The sequence below is a fragment of the Hoplias malabaricus genome, chromosome 3 (genome assembly GCF_029633855.1).
Source record: "Hoplias malabaricus isolate fHopMal1 chromosome 3, fHopMal1.hap1, whole genome shotgun sequence".
NCBI lineage: Eukaryota > Metazoa > Chordata > Actinopteri > Characiformes > Erythrinidae > Hoplias > Hoplias malabaricus.
Window position 1 is genome coordinate 6,265,931 of NC_089802.1, and position 18,833 is coordinate 6,284,763.

At 42.6% G+C, this 18,833-nt stretch overlaps 1 protein-coding gene across 2 annotated transcripts in view; it reads right to left on the bottom strand.

The window, feature by feature from the left end:
- Positions 1 to 14,214: 14,214 nt before the first annotated feature.
- Positions 14,215 to 18,833, bottom strand: part of fbxl15 (F-box and leucine-rich repeat protein 15) — a 6,788-nt gene continuing 2,169 nt past the window's right edge. The window contains exons 3-5 of one of the 2 annotated variants that reach the window (XM_066665553.1): positions 18,774 to 18,833; positions 16,609 to 16,963; positions 14,215 to 16,506 (exon numbers count right to left, since the gene is read on the bottom strand). The exon at positions 18,774 to 18,833 is cut by the window's right edge and continues 443 nt beyond it. In XM_066665553.1, coding sequence (XP_066521650.1) covers positions 16,774 to 16,963; positions 18,774 to 18,833 — 250 coding nt within the window. In that variant the 3' untranslated portion in view covers positions 14,215 to 16,506; positions 16,609 to 16,773. Of the gene's footprint in view, positions 16,527 to 16,608; positions 16,964 to 18,773 lie in introns of both variants that reach the window. The other variant, XM_066665552.1, reaches the window with a different exon arrangement.

Genomic DNA, 18,833 nt, shown 5'->3' on the forward strand with positions numbered 1-18,833 from the left:
CAAGCTTAATGAAATTAACTAGAGAAGCAGAACTGTAGCAGTCCAGGACGAGGACGATGTAAGCACACTTATTTACATCTATTGTCTCTGCACCGCTAAACCCACTAAACTATATATCCTGGTGGGTGTGGCAATGGCATTTAAAAGCATTATTTAGAACTTTAAGTGTGGGTACACATATAGAGCCCCTGGCAAAAACAAGAGAAGAAAAGAAAATGCAACCACCCACACTGGCATACATGCCAGAAAAACAGACGTACATACTTCTAGTCTGTTAAACCAGATTTGTCATGTAAACACACTGTTTGTTTCTAGTCGGTAATAATATTCCTTAAAGTCCCCCCTCCTGCCATCGGTTAAAGAGAGAAACAACACAAACTGAGCACAAACTGAGATAAGGATATTGTTCTATTCCTGCTTCATAGATGGGTCATATTGACTTATTTTTGGTGTTTCTGATTACTTAAGGTGGAAATATCCCCAAAGTTGTGAGACGGCTAACTGCAGGAAAGTCCAAAAATAAACAAAACAAAAAAAATTCAAGTTACACATGAACGGTAGTTAAAATAGTGAGTAAAACTTACAGACAACTTATTAAGCCATGTACCAATTTTCCTCAAACATGCCTTAAAAAGTGCGAAGCTTCTGAATGTGAGCAAAACAGAGAGAACAGTGTTTCCCCACAGTCGTAAACATTTCCTAAGAGTGTGACATATGAAACCCTGGTTTTGTGAATCTTTAAAGAATGTGTTCAGTAGGGCGACCAGATCTGAGATGGTGAAAAAGAGGACACCATCCACCACCAAGAAAGGGGGGGGTTGTATGGTGAACCTATGTGTGCTTTTAGGTCCTTTACACCTTTATTTGCTACACATGGGAAAACATGGGAATTTCTTTTTTGATTCATCCGAGAACTTTTACGTTTCGGCATAGCTGCTCGAGATGAAGGTAGGTACATGAGCTTTGCCTGACGTAAACAAGGACTACTGACGTGCAGACTGACCAATTAAATGTTTACAGAGAAGGTTATCGACCAATAACGGTAGCTCTACAGTCAGACCGTCCAATCAGAAGATTTTAGGCTACTTCACCACGCCCCCTTCTCACTCAAGCAAACCAATCAGAGTAGGGGAGGGCGGGACTAGTTTGTGAACGAAACTTCTCGAAGTTCTATGTAAGCTCTAGAAAAACAAAATCCCGGATGTTTGTGAAATTCCACCCGGACAAAAAAGAAGACATGTCCGCGTAAAAGAGTATGTCTGGTCACCCTATTTTCGGACGTCTTCTAGTGTATAACCACATGGAGACAGCTGAACCTTCAAAGAAGGGCATGTTACTATGATACACACACTAATCCACCACCATATAATGACAGACCTGTTTAACTTAATGCTGGTAACTATGCTGATGGCTATGTTGATTTCTATGAAGAAAGGTTGAGTCGTATGGCCACAATATACATTTGTGCATCAGCCTATTTCAGGCCTTCCACTGTGGACATTGTCCTGAGATCATAATAGACACATGCCTGAGACACTGGCCCAGCAGAAACACCATGCCTTCTGTTATGCAATCTTTTTTCTCTTTTGAAGAGCACCAGACACAGACAGTGAGGTGAGAGATTTTACTTCTCGCAAATACTCCTCCTGCGTTCTCACTCTCTTTCACACACACTCACACTTCCACTGCCCGGCAAAATAACACACTTCTCCCACGACTCATAAATGTGTCTGGTCTTTCATGTGTCCTTCTCTTAATTTTTCCTTCTCACTTTCTTAGTTGATCTAAGACTGTGTCTGCCCGATACACACTGATCTCAGCATTACCATGTAGTAAAAACCAGAGGTGGGTAGAGTAGGCCAATTCCATATTCACGTAAATGTGTTGTTACTTAGATTAAAATGATGTTTCAAGAAACAAGGACACGGTGTTTTCAATGAGAAGCACTGAATACCACACCCTTGTGGAGCAGTTCCTAAACATGAGTGAGTATGTGTGCAAGTGAGTGAGGTACAAGCCAGCTCTATGAGGTGCTTCTTATATAAAAATACATCACTAAAATATTGAGTATAATTACAAAAGTTCCAGCTTAAACATGAAGTAGATTCACTCTCACACCAAAGAAAATTGAAGATATAAGGCATGAGCAAAAAGTAGATTTCTTTACTCAGGTATTTACTCGAGTAGAGCTGAAATTAAGCAAGTGTGGTTCCCAATTTCCATGAATAATCCACAAAATAACTCTGTCTGGCACGGCATAATTTACTTTGTTGCTTGTAAATGACTTCCCCAGCAAACCAGCAGTCACCACCAATCCTGATCAGATATCATCAGCTTGCATTGGTTCAGAAGTTTAATATGAATATGAACAAATCATGGTGAGTCGACCAGAGTATTAAACTCTGTAGCAATCGTAGGTAGCCTCCTGAATTAATGCTAAGAATCCATTAAGTACATGTACTTAAGCAAATGTAAATAATCACTTCCCACCTCAGGAAAATACCTTACATCTACTTTATTCAAGAATCAAATGCTACGTCTAATGAAATCTCTCTGACTGGCACACAGCATGAGATCCAGTCTTGCTGCATACAATTCCACACACTTCTATTTTAACTAAATAACATTACAGCAATTTAATTTGAGTCATGCTGCTCGCTGACAGTGCACTGGCCATTAACTGTCCTGTCGGCAGGCAAACAAAGATAACACATTAAATCAATGTCACAGTTTTCAGAGATGTGATTAAGCAGAAAAGCTTTCCACTTGTGACTCACTTAAAGTCAGCAACATACAGTTTAACAGCTTAAAGAAGTCTGGGGTTTAGAGGCTGACTGGTGGATAACTTCAACAAAAAGTCCCTTTGAGGTGACCTACCCCTCTTTCACAACTTAACACCGTTCCCTGGAGTCTTACTGAAAAAAACTGTGACATACTTTTGTCAAAATATGACAAATATCAAACACCACAGCACCATGGTTAATCACTCACTTTCAGATTACTCCTTCTCTATTAGTGTTTGAGCTGGTTTTCATATTATCACTGTTCTGTATTAACCCTGTCATATGACCATAGCTACAGCTCTTTTAGTTAGCTTTCTGGTAACCGCCAACACGCTGTCTGCCGCTGGGTTCTCTTGCCTGACCCGTGGAAGCCTTTTTCGCTGGACAATTTTGCTCGTTCTTTACCATGACCCTAATAACCTCTGTATTTATATTTGTTCCCTTTGTCTGGTTTCTTTCTCCTATCTCTCTCATGCTTTGAGACGTCCTGCTGCTCTCCAGGTGTTGCCCTGATCCAGCCCCTGTGTCCTGTACAAGATCCTGGCCTTGTCTCATCTACACTATCATGCTTGGCCATGCTGTTTTATCTCAAATTAACTCTGCACCTACTTTTAACTCTCACAGAATCACTGATCACTTCCTCCTTCCTCAGACTCATACATCACTAATATACTACATTCATATTACTATAACCCCTTCATCTGTCATTAGTTCACGTTTACTTCTGTTCTGTTCTCTGTTGTGTCTTCGGTGTCGACCCGAGGAGGATGGGTTCCCCGTATGAGTCTTGGTTCCTCCCACATGTGCTGAGGGAGTTTTTCCTTGCCACTGTTGCCCCTAGCTCGCTCATAGGAGGCTTGGACCTGGATCTCTGTAAAGCTGCTTTATGATGACTTTTTGTTGTGAAAAGCACTATATAAATAAAATTTTATTTGATTTGACCATTCTCAACCTGGCTTAATAGCCCTGTTCAGCCCTGTGTGGTTTCAGCACCTGTTCCATTAAAAAAAAAAGAGCCACACACAGTTCACCACAGCACAGAGCAAGAACCTGTGGGAAATGAGGAAAAAAAGCTCTCATGTTCATTGTTTTTGCTTGGTTTCTTATTACTCTGGTCTTCGCACTTCACTTGAAAGTGATCTGACACTGTGACTGGGGACACTCAGATGAGGGAGAGGTACAATTCTAATGCTTTCCCTAATTACGCATGATGTGAAACACAATCAGAATGGCTTGCTTTATCCCATGTTTTCTTACAACAAAGTGACAGAGCAGAGAGTCTTGTTGCACACTTTGTTGATGGGTCAGGGCTCAGTTAATGCACATGCTCTGAAAAGTGATTTTTATTCCTACTAAAATGTCCCCTTTAAAAGATTTTTTTTTTTTTTGTAATTACATCTTTACTAGGGCGGCATGGTGGCGCAGCAGGTAGTGTCGCAGTCACACAGCTCCAGGAAGTCCCGCTCCGGGTGACTGTCTGTGAGGAGTGTGGTGTGTTCTCCCTGTGTCTGCGTGGGTTTCCTCCGGGTGCTCCGGTTTCCTCCCACAGTCCTAAAACACACGTTGGTAGGTGGATTGTTGACTCAAAAGTGTTCGTAGGTGTGAGTGTGTGAGTGAATTTGTGAGTGTGTTGCTCTGTGAAGGACTGGCGCCCCCTCCAGGGTGTATTCCTGCCTTGTGCCCAATGATTTCAGGTAGGCTCTGGACCCACCGTGACCCCCAGCTTTAATAACTGCAGCACAAACAGCATCTACTGGTGTTAAGTTCCCCTCTCCAGTGTACTCCACATGTGCTCTGATTAGAGTCAGAACTCTAAACATAATACAGTCTTGTATAACTGCCTTAGTTTCCACAGTGTCTCCCCTGACCTTTGTCAGAGACCGCTGCATATCGTTGTCTTTCAAAACTAAGCAGGTGCAACAATATATCCAGTGGATCAGGACTAGAGCTGACACAGGCATGTTGTGAGGGACTGGGTTGTGCTAAATCAAACCATCCTGTCTGATGTTTTAATTTGTGTCATGTGTAATGGTTTTATTCCCCTTTTTTTTTGCAAACTAATATTTTATATATGCAAGTTTTTGTTCAGATACAATACAGGAGGTCCTCGGGTTACGTCAGTCCCGAGTTATGATGTTTTGTGGTTACGACACATCTCCCATTTACTGTATAAAGCCTTGTTTCGACTTGTGGTTTTGTGTCGTAAACGTCGTAACGCGAACTTCGTGTTTGGTGTGCGCGGCGGAAGAATACACGGTTACGCGGCTCGGGACTGAGGAGGATAGGGGTTAGGATAGGATAAGTGCTTACAGTATGTAATTTATTGCATGTTATTTACGTACAGTACGTACGTATGTTCCGACTTACACCGAAAATCAGTTTACGACGCGAGGTAGGAACGGATCAACGTCGTAAGTCGAGGACCCCCATTATACTCTTTATATAAATAAGATAGTATTAAACTGAACCTGTATAAGCTAATTCTCAACAATAAAATATACAGCGAATGGACATTAAGGAACAAAACCTTAAAGGGTACATCTACAATTGTGGGGAATTGTGTGCATCTTTTAAGGTGGAATGGTATGTTTAAAAAAACTAATGACTATTGTTTGTATGTGGCTAAAGTTTTTATTCACTGTTTGAATTACCACAGAAACTTATTTGTAACTCAAGCTGTTTAGCTTTGTAGCACTTTCGGTAATGCAGTTAGCCATCTTCTGAATTTGGAGACATTTCAAACTTAAGTGATCCAAAGCAGCAAAAAGAAGTCAATTTTACCCACCTATGGAGCAGGAATAGAGCAATATCCTCATTTCAGTTTGTGCTTTTCAATGATTGGAGTTCTCTGTGTTGTTTACAGAAACTCTAGATTGGTCTGGAGAGAGGGAGAGAAAGCCTAGCATACCGGACACTGGGGCTTTGTAAACATTAGATCAGTTTTGAGCACACAAACAGACTGGAGAATAAGCAAATGGTGAGGAAACATCTTTGGAATTTTAGAAAAAGTGTTTTTTTTTTTCTATTTCGCCTTTAACTAACCTAATATGGTTTTTAATTCTAAGTTTAAGTTTACATTTCATTCAATCATTAATTATCTGTAACCGCTTTTTCCAATTCAGAGTCGCGGTGGGTCCAGAGCCTACCTGGAATCATTGGGCGCAAGGCAGGAACACACCCTGGAGGGGGCGCCAGTCCTTCACAGGGCAACACACACATTCAGTCACCCAGAGGAAACCCACACAGACACAGGGAGAACACACCACACTCCTCACAGACAGTCACCCGGAGGAAACCCACACAGACACAGGGAGAACACACCACACTCCTCACAGACAGTCACCCGGAGGAAACCCACACAGACACAGGGAGAACACACCACACTCCTCACAGACAGTCACCCGGAGGAAACCCACACAGACACAGGGAGAACACACCACACTCCTCACAGACAGTCACCCGGAGGAAACCCACACAGACACAGGGAGAACACACCACACTCCTCACAGACAGTCACCCAGAGGAAACCCACACAGACACAGGGAGAACACACCACACTCCTCACAGACAGTCACCCAGAGGAAACCCACGCGGACACAGGGAGAACACACCAACTCCTCACAGACAGTCACCCGGAGGAAACCCACGCAGACACAGGGAGAACACACCACACTCCTCACAGACAGTCACCCGAAGCGGGAATCGAACCCACAACCTCTAGGTCCCTGGAGCTGTGTGACTGCGACACTAAGTTTAATTTGAATTCACTTAATCTAATGTCTTAATGTTATAATAAATATTTACAATCTAAATTTGCACATAATTAACTTCTCCACTCTAGTCCATTTGCGCTATTGGATTTTTTCTATTCACTGTATTATTTAACAATGATTATTCTGTTATATCCCAATTACATCCTGCCATTAGTTATATGCAGCATTTTTCATGGTTTTCTGTTTTGCACCTACTGTCTTGTTTTGCAGTTTATGTGTATTGTGGGCATAAGCGCACATAGAGCTACAACAAACTTAAATGTCACTGTCTGCATGCCAAAGGAATATTTAATCTAAAACTATTATGTAATAATCAATGGGTCTGCACCTGTATATGGAACTCCATAACACAGATGTGGTTCTAGAGGATGTCTATGATCAAAATCTTTGGTCATTAGTTATTTTCTTCCTCATATATATTTAGCAGTGTCTTGAATATTTATGTTTATTTTCTCAAACTTGTTCCAGATGATCAAGGACATCAAGAGTAATATTGACATGAGGAGTGTCAGGTATATAGTTAAGCTTAGAAAGGAGGTGGGTCACCTGGGCAGGGCAGGACATCCTTGTCTTAATAAGCAGTAGATTTGTAGGTCAAATCATTTCTCCTAATATTTAGTATTAAAATGCCTCCAGTATCTGGATGTTGTTCATATACACATTTAAAAGACTAGTGTAACCATGTTTGTTATGATCAGAATTTGCTTAGATCTGATCCTGAGGCAGTTAAACATACATTGTAATTGGATCTGTGTGTGTGTAAATGCACTGTGATCAGATCTGTTTGAGTATAAAAGCATTGTGATTAGATCTGTGTGTATAAATGCATTGTAATCAAATCTGTGTGAGTGTAAATGCATTGTGATCAGATCTGTGTGTGAATGATCAGGTTTAAATTTCAAGTGTAAACCAGACATAAGAAAGCAGAGATGGGGATAAAACGAGGCCAAACACATGTAGGCTGCTATTATTAAAGCAACATTCATGTGACTAAACAGAAGTCAGATGTCCCAGAATTCAATGCACTGGTGCAGATTAGAGAAGTGAAAGATTAAAGCTGGAATAAGAGAAAGCAGAAAGGAAAAAGAGCATCTGAAAGGTTAGTGAGGGGTAGGAGAGAAAGAAGACTGTGGGAAGCAGAGGAAAGGGAACGTGGGAGGCGTGATCACTCTGATCAGTTGTTTTTGTGACTGATAAGAAGAGGACAAGCTAGAGGAGGACAGCCAGACAATGCATGTGCACACAGAGAGAGAGAGAGGCAGAGAGAGAGAGAGAAAGAGAGGGAACGAGGGAAAGAGAGACCTGCTTAGCACAGCTAAATGATGCTGGAGGAATCAACACTGCTGAATCTAATTTCAGTACAAGTGCTGTCTGCAGCGACAAGCTACAAACAAATAACCACAACACAAACTGCTGGAGCTCAGTCAAACAGCCTTCAGCCATGGCCTTCCAGCCACAATGTGTACAGATTTACAACCATAAATGGAGCCTGAAACAGCAGCAGAATTAATGTCTCCACAGTTGCACCAGCCGGGTCCGAGGGGTAATGCTATAATCAGCTCTAATCAGATGATGATGTCTGATCACACCACAGACAAACCTGACAGGTAAATATGACCAGAGCACATATCACTGCAGTGGGGCCAGAGGAGCCATTCAGACTCACAGAAAGTGCAGAGGCAAGCAGAATGAGGTGGGGTGGGGTGGGGGCTACAGAGGGGAGCAAGGAGAGAGAAGAAGAGAAAGCGTGTTGAGGAGATGGAGAGAAAAAAAGCAAAGGACAGAGGAAACAGAGCACACACGAGTGAGATACATTGAGGCGGAGAGAGAAAGAAAGAAGGGGAGCAAGTGAGAAAAAAAGTTAGGACAGAAGGATGAATGCTTGCTGAAGGTAATGCCTTGAAACTCATGTCCATTACTGAGCAGGTGGCTGGTTGGTGGGCTGGCAGAAATCCTCAGGACAGCAGAAGTAATGAAGACAAAACACTCTCCTTGTCCTGCAGACGTGACGCAGGGGCTCTTGTCTCTTTCCGCTCCCCTCTCACTCATCCTCGCCCTTGTATTTTCCAATTCACCCTCTATCTTCCTCTCTTTCTCTGCTCCACTTCATACTAAAACACATGGCATCCTGCAGTCCAAATGGCTTTGTACATGGTCCATTCCAGCAGCTGGTGTAATTCATCACCAGCATGGCCAAAACCATTGTCTTTTTTTGGTAAGTGTCTGTTTACTCCACCCAGAAACACTACACTACACTCACTACAGCACAATAATGAGAAAGAGTGTCTGTGGTCCTCTTGTGAATCAGACAGAAAGAGGACCAAAGCTTTTAACTTCAGTTGACCTCAGAGGATCAGCCACTCAGGACTATTTACCAGCCCATATCCCCACCAGCACTGCACTGGTACACAGCACTGGGTTAAGTGCAGCCAGTTCAGTCCACAGCGCTCCAAGTGCCTTTCTCTCTGAGTGCAGTCACCCCTGATGGTCATTAATATTCAGCAGACTCTATAAGCTAATGCAGTATTTTTCTATATCTGTGACATCCTGTTATATGGGGATCACATTTCATACTTCATTTCCATTCACAGACAACACGACAAAACAAAGGCAGTGTTTAATACAGGACCCAATTTATTCATTCATCTTCTTTTTTTGCTTCATCGTGATTAGGATTGGGTTGTTCATGAGCCTTACTTATGTGTATGACACTTCTAGTAGCTTCGGACATAACTTGTTTTGGCCGATTGACAACGTAAGAATTGTATATATATATCATTTTTTTTGTTTGGTTGGTTTTTTTGAGTGAACAGCTCTTTCAAAAAGCAGCACACAGGTCAGGGACCCAGCCTCAGCTCATCAGCAGCACCATCTGCCACTGCACACCTTACACACCCATCTGTGGCTAAACAAAGAGCACAGGTCATTCCATAAGTTTCTGTTTAAAACAGCAAACCACTTTGCAATGTCACCTTGCAACACAACAGTGGACCCACCACATTGTCTGAGAATGAGGAAAGACAGCCCAAATGCGGATAGTCATCACAGCAATGCTTAAAAATCCCCAAAATGCCAATCCTCAGAGAGGTTTGACTACACTTGCTACACCTGAAAGAATGAAGAGCATTTAAGGCCATATGGAAACCCCCCCCCCCCCCCCAAAACAAACTATTTTCATTAAACACGGGTTTGATGCAGGGTTGCACAATTTATTGTTTGAGCTTTGTCATCACGATGTGTGTCACGTTGCCAGATGTGCAATTAAGAAAACTAAAGTACCCAAAGCAAACCAGCAGTCACCACCGATCCTGATCAGATATCATTAGCATTGGATTGGTTCAGAAGTTTAATATGAATATGAACATATCATGGTGAGTTGACCAGAGTATTAAACTCTGTAGCAACCTGAATTCCCACTCCTCAGTCTCTCTCGCTAAACACAGATGACCAGTTTAGCAAGTAACAGTGTAAGGATAGTGAAACATTCCTTCAACTTAACACTTAAGTATTGGATTATGAAAGTGTATGACTGGTACACCCCTTGGTCTTTATAACACATCTCATAAAGTGCTCTTATCCAACAGCTGCACATGAGAAAGGGCAACATGCTCAATGCCAAGTGTGGCCTAGATGCTTATAACAGCTACCAGCAATTGTTTTTGGAGCAGTGGGACAGTGGGAGTGAAGGAGCTCCAAACAGTACCACTGTGATAAGCTGGAGAGGCTTTAGTGATCTAGAGCTCAAGAGCATCAGGCATGTCTGTCCTTGATGGGGCACAATTCTTAAATGTAAACATTAACTTAAAAAAAAAATAATAATAAATATATATAGTACCAGTCAAAAGTTTGGACACATCCTCTCATTAGTAGAATAGGACTGTTCACTGTATAGAACTGTGTACCAACCCTACCTCTGCACCTGAAAACCATTCCAGGTGACGACCTCATGAAGCTGACTGAGAGAACGCCAAGAGTGTGCAAAGCTGTCATCAAAGCTAAAGGTGGCTACTTTGAAGAATCTGAAGTATGAAATCATTCTGGGGTTTTTTTACTACATAGTTCCATATGTGTTCCTTCATAGTTTTAATGTCTTCCATATTCATTTACAATGTAGAAAATATTAGAAAAAAATAAAACAAAGAATAACCATTGAATGAGAAGATGTCTAAATTTTTAACCAGTTCTGTACATACACAAAATGTGGAAAATGGCCCAAAACAAAGGAAACCCTCCTTGAGGGGGAGTGTCCAGACATTTGACTGGTACTGTATACTATTTATACGTTCATTCATTATCTGTAACCCTTATCCAGTTCAGGGTCGCGGTGGGTCCAGAGCCTACCCAGAATCATTGGGCACAAGGCAGGAACACAGGGCGAGACACACACACACTTTTTGAGTCACCAACCACCTAAACACATGTGTTTTTGGACCGTGGGAGGAAACCCACGCGGACACAGGGAGAACACACCACACTCCTCACAGACAGTCACCCGGAGGAAACCCACACAAACACAGGGAGAACACACCACACTCCTCACAGACAGTCACCCGGAGGAAACCCACGCAGACACAGGGAGAACACACCATACTCCTCACAGACAGTCACCCGGAGCGGGATTGGAACCCACAACCTCCAGGTCCCTGGAGTTGTGTGCCTGAGACACTACCTACTGTGCCACTCGTTATTTATACATATTGTATACAAACTAAGTAGATGCTGCTGCCCTATAGATGTCTTAAATCTTCCAGTCATTTTTACTGTCAATTTTTGCTAATTTTCAGATTGTGTACGAAGTGAAGATGCCAGCTCTTACCGTATTTAGATGGGTGAAGATTTATGTTTACATGATTTTTGTGTTTTTAATGAGTTAAAAGAATGTCACCAAAATACAATGTGCTGCAGTTTAAAAACAACAACAAACAAACAAAAAAACAAAACTTGACTTTGTGCCTCCATCCGTCATGCTATAGTCATGATGGCTCTACTAAAACTAGTCATCCATCAGCATCCGTAAATGCCATGAAATCCTCACAGCAAGGGCCCAACATCTAGTGTAAACCCTATGGAAGAAGACATCTTTTCCAGTTACTGCAGAAAATGTGGAGAATCCATAAGGAATCGATAGCTCAGAATCGAACATCGTACCGAGTCTGAAGGCACGTGTATCACGACGCCTCTAAAAAATTTCCTCCAATAACCGAGCGCTTATGACCTCCATGTCTCATTCAACTGGTCCTCGCCACAGCACTCAGAAACTTGTCTGTGAACTACTCGGCGTCAGCGATGAATGATGGAGCAGCTGCCAAGGAATGACAACAAACTGCCCTTTCCCCCTCTCTATTTCTCCTGAGATCAGATTGGCATCCACTGATCAGCCACACAAACTGGTCAGGAACTAATCCTGAAGTGAGCACGTTGTCTTTACAGGATAAGCCTCACATCTTCATAATTACCTGACAGCTCCACACACCCCTCAAACCCTAAAAACAAACGCACCACTGCATTTGGAGAGGCAGGAGGAATGGAGTGCGTTACCTGAGGATGGCGGGAAGACTGTGAGGAGACTGCGTCCGTCTGTCCTTCTGTCCTCCCTCTGCTGCTGCAGTCAGTCCGCATGAGGCACAGCACCGAGCAGCAGCACGCGCCTGCCTCTCTCCAGCCTCTGGTCTCCGAAGAAGGGCAAAATTGAGAGAGAGCAGGCTCTTCCGGAAGCCCCTTTGCTTGTCTAGCCCACCAAACTGACCAGCTGTCCGCCTGCCTTTGCTTCACTTTCGAGCTCCGTGCCCGGCTCGTGGCGCCGGAGGCACTGCACACACTCCTGCACGCGCGCACACGTACACACATACTCTTTCTCACGCACCCACCCTGCCGGTATGAGCATGCTCAGTGCAGCGCAATGACTCTCATGCAACTGCTGTCGTCCTGCAGGTGTGAGGGGTTACAGCGCGCGGGTTTTCGCAGGTTTATGTGGTCTTCCTCTGTCCAGAAAAAAGTAGTAGGGAAGATGTCAGCGCGTGCTCTTTGCTGTTCAGTCAGCCAGACATTACACGCACGCTTGCACATATTTATGAAACAATTACAGAGGCAGTGGCATATGGCGCCACAGTCAACACTCTGGACAAGCTTAGGAAGTCAGATACAGTGCGGTTCATCAGAAGCGATTACACATAACTCAGTAATAGAAATATAAATGATGTGGACAACAGTTCTGTTGTAAATATAGTGGTGCGCAGCAAACGAGGCTATGTCCTGTTCGAGAACACAAACATCCAGAGAGCTGTCTAATAAGAGACATTCTTTTTATCATCCACTTTTTACCAGCCCAAGTTTTCTCAATGACAAATTGCATTATCACCTACACTTCAAGCTGATGCACAACTACAGTTGTCACCATGACTGGTGTGGGGGCTGAAGTGGGAGGTGCTACTTGGTCCAAATGTACTCCAGATGCTTTATAAGACAGTAAACTTCAATGCCCAAAAACAGTGGTCACTCAGTAAATTATAAACAACAGCATGGAAGGGTCAAAGTCAAAACAGCATTAAAATATAAAACAAATTATTGTTAGAACAATAAGGGTCAGAAATCATAGGACTGATTTCAAGTTCATGAATTTGGCCTAGTCCTGGATTTGATTTCCATCCATTCATCTATTATCTGTAAGCGCTCATCCAGTTCAGGGTCTCGGTGGGTCCAGAGCCTACCTGGAATCATTGGGCGCAAGGCAGGAATACACCCTGGAGGGGGCGCCAGTCCTTCACAGGGCAACACACACACACACACCTACGGACCCTTTTGAGTCGCCAATCCATCTACCAACGTGTGTTTTTGGACTGTGGGAGAAAACTGGAGCACCTGGAGGAAACCCACGCAGACACAGGGAGAACACACCACACTCCTCACAGACAGTCACCCAGAGGAAACCCACGCAGACACAGAGAGAACACACCACACTCCTCACAGACAGTCACCCGGAGGAAACCCACGCAGACACAGAGAGAACACACCACACTCCTCACAGACAGTCACCCGGAGGAAACCCACGCAGACACAGGGAGAACACACCACACTCCTCACCCGGAGCGGGAATCGAACCCACAACCTCCAGGCCCCTGGAGCTGTGTGACTGCGACAACTACCTGTGCTACCACCACCGTGCCGCCAATAAATTAAATTAATTAACTGGAAATTGATTCCCAGTTAATTAAACAAACTTGACCCATAGTCATTTAAACAAATGACATCAGTGAACTAATGTGACACACAATCGCATGCCATCGCCCTTCGCATCTCACTTCACAGTCCATAAGTACAAAGCTGAAATAGAACATGACCTGCCTTTTCCTCATCACTAAACTTCCATTTTCTTCATTTAACACATTCTGCTGTATGCTACGCTTCTAGAAAATGGGTAATAAAGAGTCTCTGGGTGGTGATCCAAAGCAGGAGGTGTACCTTTCAAATTACCCATTTAGTTAGGAAACAAAACACATATACACCCTGTTCATAACATAGTTAATATGCATTTTTATTTAAAAAGTTACACAATTGTTATCTATTTATGATTTATGTATATATTAATCAGATATGACACAGGTTGACATCATGCACAGATTAATTTATGTCCATCCACCAGGGGCTCTGTAGTAAATCTGCCTTCTAAAGGCTGTAGTTTTTTTGAGGACCGAGGAAATATTTCTAATAACATTCATGAGCAATCTTTTCAGTTTTCATCATTTTCCCCTAGATACCATTTTGTCTGTGATATAACTCTGAGCTAAAGCTATGCAGGGTTTATGGTTTCTTAATATAGCTTAAACATGTATTAGCAAATATGGATTACATCAGCGCGGAGAGAGAGAGAGAGAGAGAGAGAGAGAGAGAGATTAGTTGGAATAAAGCCAACCACAAATATAGCACCGATCCAAAAATAGTATTTATGGCATGACTTCAACAAACACTACACTAAGACTCTACTGACCTCTAGCGGTCATTAAGTTGTACTGAAAGCCTTCCTTCTACTAATGCCATGGTCAGATTGCAATAAAGTGCAGTGTTAGGGGGAAGGGCTTATCAGAGATTAGTCATAAAGTAGAGTCTGGCAAATGTGCAAACATTATGGAGTGTGTGGAGTGCCCTGAGTGTTATGAACCACTGTCAGACTGCGTCAGCTTAATGTATCATAAATGAAAATGACACCACGTCTATATTGCATAAGAGTATATTTAAGATATACATCCCCCCCTCATACAGTAATTTGCATAAGAAAATCAGACATAAATTACAATAATATTTACCAAGATATACATAATTATAAAAAGACAAACTGGATAATATTTGGAGAAGAATGATATTGTACAAGAACGGAGAATGCACCACTGCCCTCTCCACACTCAAACACAACTCACTCGACTCATCAATAAACTACAGTACTGTGTAAAAGTCAGAGACCATTTCCTATTTCTTTAACTATCAAACAAACAATGACATTAGGTACAAGTTATTCATTTTTCAGAAGACAGATCTTTTAAAATGTTTAAAAACCATAAGGACACGGGACCCCTAACAACCATGCAAGACCTAAACCCACAGATTCTTCGGTCCATCCTTCCACTGTGAGAGGACAGCTGAACACGGATGTGTCTGAAATGATTGGGACTGGTAGAGCAGCTGCTACTGAAAAATGGAAATGGGCAAAACACAGCTATTCCACCCTAGAGCAAGAACCACCTCAGAGTTTATAACCTATTTAATTGTTGAAGCTTTTCTCTGTACTGATGTAAAGCGAGCTTGAGTGTGAGAAGGGCACTATATAAAATACATTTATTGTTATTTGTGTGTTTCTTTTGTTTAATTAATAGCTTTCCCGTATTTACCCTGACACTGAAACCTGATCACACTTTGTGCTTGATCTTTTATTTTTTTGGTTGTCTCTGACGTCTCCACAGCCCTGCATCAAATAACACGATGTGTATACGGTGTGTTGTCATGGGTTATGAAGTGGCACAGAATCACAGACCCTATATGTGTGAATGCGACTGACATATAACAATAATCTGAACGTCAACGTTCACAAAAATTAAATATAGCTTGATATTCTTAACAAAATCCACTCTTAAACCGAGCAGGCGATGTATGATGTATCAGTAGACTTCCTAACAATGCCAGTCTAACCCTGGTGCCACTCTTTCCATATTGTGACATACAAAATTAGGCTTTACACTGTAAATAATACATTTTAGAATCAGCATTTTCACCGCTATAGTTTAAATGATCAGTGCCATTATAATGTAACAAATGTATGTAAGAGCATTTTCATTATTTTCCATTTCTCAATAACTAGATATAGATTGACTATAATAAAACTAGTATATTTTTACTACATTAATGTCCACTAACACAGGGACACACCACAATCAGTGGCACAAAAGGATAGTCTGGAAAGTGCAATGGACTTCCTCTAGTCTCTTCTTATAAGTGCAAAATTAGAAAAAGCCTTGTGTTCACAACTAAGTAAAACTTATATAAATAAAATGAAACTCTACACAGTCTCCAGTTACGCATTCATCAGAAAATACACTAATTACAATTCAAATCATTCCTAAATCAATCTGAACATTTGAAGTTTTCTCGTAGTAAAGAATTTTGCATTTACACATGCAAATGTCAAGTATTACAGCTTCAGTATGTGTTTGAAAATGTGTATATTTGGTTACAAGAGATACGTAACCTAAAAAAAGAGGTGTGCCAAAGTCCAATCTTGTACATCTTCCCTGTTTTACTGCACTGGACACAGTTACCAACTGGATGCTGCATGCTGCAGGACTAGATTCAGACAGATTTGGACAGTGCTGCTCTAAAACAGGAACATACTGAAATAGGTGTTTCACTTAGGAACCTCCTCCAGGATATGTGAGTGTTCCAGCACAGAGGGATGCTCCAAATACCTGGAGAGCGAAGAGATAACCTGAAATATAAGAAAATAACACATTTCTCTCTAAAATCCATACACAGAAATGCACTGAATCCAGTTCCAAAACAAGACTCACCTGCGTAATCTGACCCAGGGGTCATATGTACCATATCTCTCAGAGGAAGACTGTTCAGTCCAGAGAAGCTCCATGCTAGTGTACAGGACTGTATGTGGAAAAGATACTGGATGAACAGCATGCTTACTCTGAGATGTATGATACATGGGGGCCCAGATCAGGGATTTATATCTGGAGATTGATGAAGGGGGCAAAGCCCACCACATCTTGAAGCAGAACTAGTGCCCTCTGGAGGGGAGGTTCAACATCGATCTCTACGTTCCTTCGTCGTAGAACACCCAGGCTGGACTCACTAACATTATGACAGTGATTCACTTTTAGGGACTGCAGTTTGGGACAATATTCAGCCACAGTCCTACAAAGAGGGAAATGAAATTCATCAGTTTTTAAAATCAGGCAACAATGAAACATATGTACTTTACATTCAGTGTTTTGCCCACATTAATATGCCTTAACACTAGGGTCATGTGCCATATCGGTATTAGGTTACTGACCAGCACAATACTGACACTGCAATAAGTCCATCCATCCATTATCTGTAACCGCTTATCCAGTTCAGGGTCACGGTGGGTCCAGAGCCTACCTGGAATCATTGGGCGCAAGGGGGGAACACACCCTGGAGGGGGCGCCAGTCCTTCACAGGGCAACACACACACATTCACACATTCATTCACACACTCACACCTACGGACACTTTTGAGTCGCCAATCCACCTACAAACGTGTTTTTTTGGACTGTGGGAGGAAACCGGAGCACCCGGAGGAAACCCACACGGACACAGGGAGAACACACCACACTCCTCACAGACAGTCTCCCGGAGGAAACCCACACGGACACAGGGAGAACACACCACACTCCTCACAGACAGTCACCCGGAGGAAACCCACGCAGACACAGGGAGAACACACCACACTCCTCACAGACAGTCACCCGGAGGAAAACCACACAGACACAGGGAGAACACACCACACTCCTCACAGACAGTCACCCGGAGGAAACCCACATAGACACAGGGAGAACACACCAAACTCCTCACAGACAGTCACCCGGAGCGGGAATCGAACCCACAACCTCCAGGCACCTGGAGTTGTGTGACTGCAACACTACCTGCTGTGCCACCGTGCCTCCCCCACTGCATTAAGTACAATATGTTAATTAGCCTTCTAACTTATCATCAATGCTTTTATTGTGCTATTTCACACTGTTTCTGTGCGTTTTTGATTAATCAGAGCAAAAATGCCCCCTTAATGCATGATTATCATTGTTTATTTAATGAAATTTAATATAGTGAGAAACATATAGTTTGGTCTGATCGAATGTTATTACACATTGTATTCATTCATTCATTCATTAACTGTAAGCGCTTATCCAGTTCAGGGTCACGGTGGGTCCAGAACCTACCTGGAATCATTGAGCGCAAGGCGGGAATACACCCTGGAGGGGGCGCCAGTCCTTCACAGGGCAACACAGACACACACACATTCACTCACACCTACGGACACTTTTGAGTCGCCAATCCACCTACCAACGTGTGTTTTTGGACTGTGGGAGGAAACCTGAGCACCCGGAGGAAACCCACGCGGACACAGAGAGAACACACCAACTCCTCACAGACAGTCACCCGGAGCGGGAATCGAACCCACAACCTCCAGGTCCCTGGAGCTGTGTGACTGCGACACTACCTGCTGTGCCACCGTGCCACCACATTTTATATAAATGTTATATAATATGAAGATGTAGATCAACTCAAACAATGTGTCCAAACCTTTGTAAACAACTATAATTTTAGGTAGGGAAATGAAATACTATTTTAATCAATATGTGCAGATTAAATGGAATATTTTATTTAGACAAAACAAATCACTTGTTTAATGAATTCACACATTCCCTTGAGTACCTGGAGCACCTACTGACCCACAGTCAAGACCAAAACCACCCACTCCATTTTTTGTGGGTTGGAAAACACAGGATAAAATGAGCCATTCTGATTTGATCTGCTTCTGCTGTCGAAATGGGAGTTCTCATAGAGCTCGACTTGTGTTTATATGAGAGTACAAAGACAAGGTTAAAGAGAGTAAAACAGACACATCACACAGAGAAAGTGAGAATGAAGAGTAAACAGATACAAACAAAACGATTCAAAGTGGCTCCCTTCTCTTTCTCACCTGATAGCCTCGTTGTGGACCCTCAGGCAGCCGGTGAGGTCCAGCTGTTCCAGCTCCCTG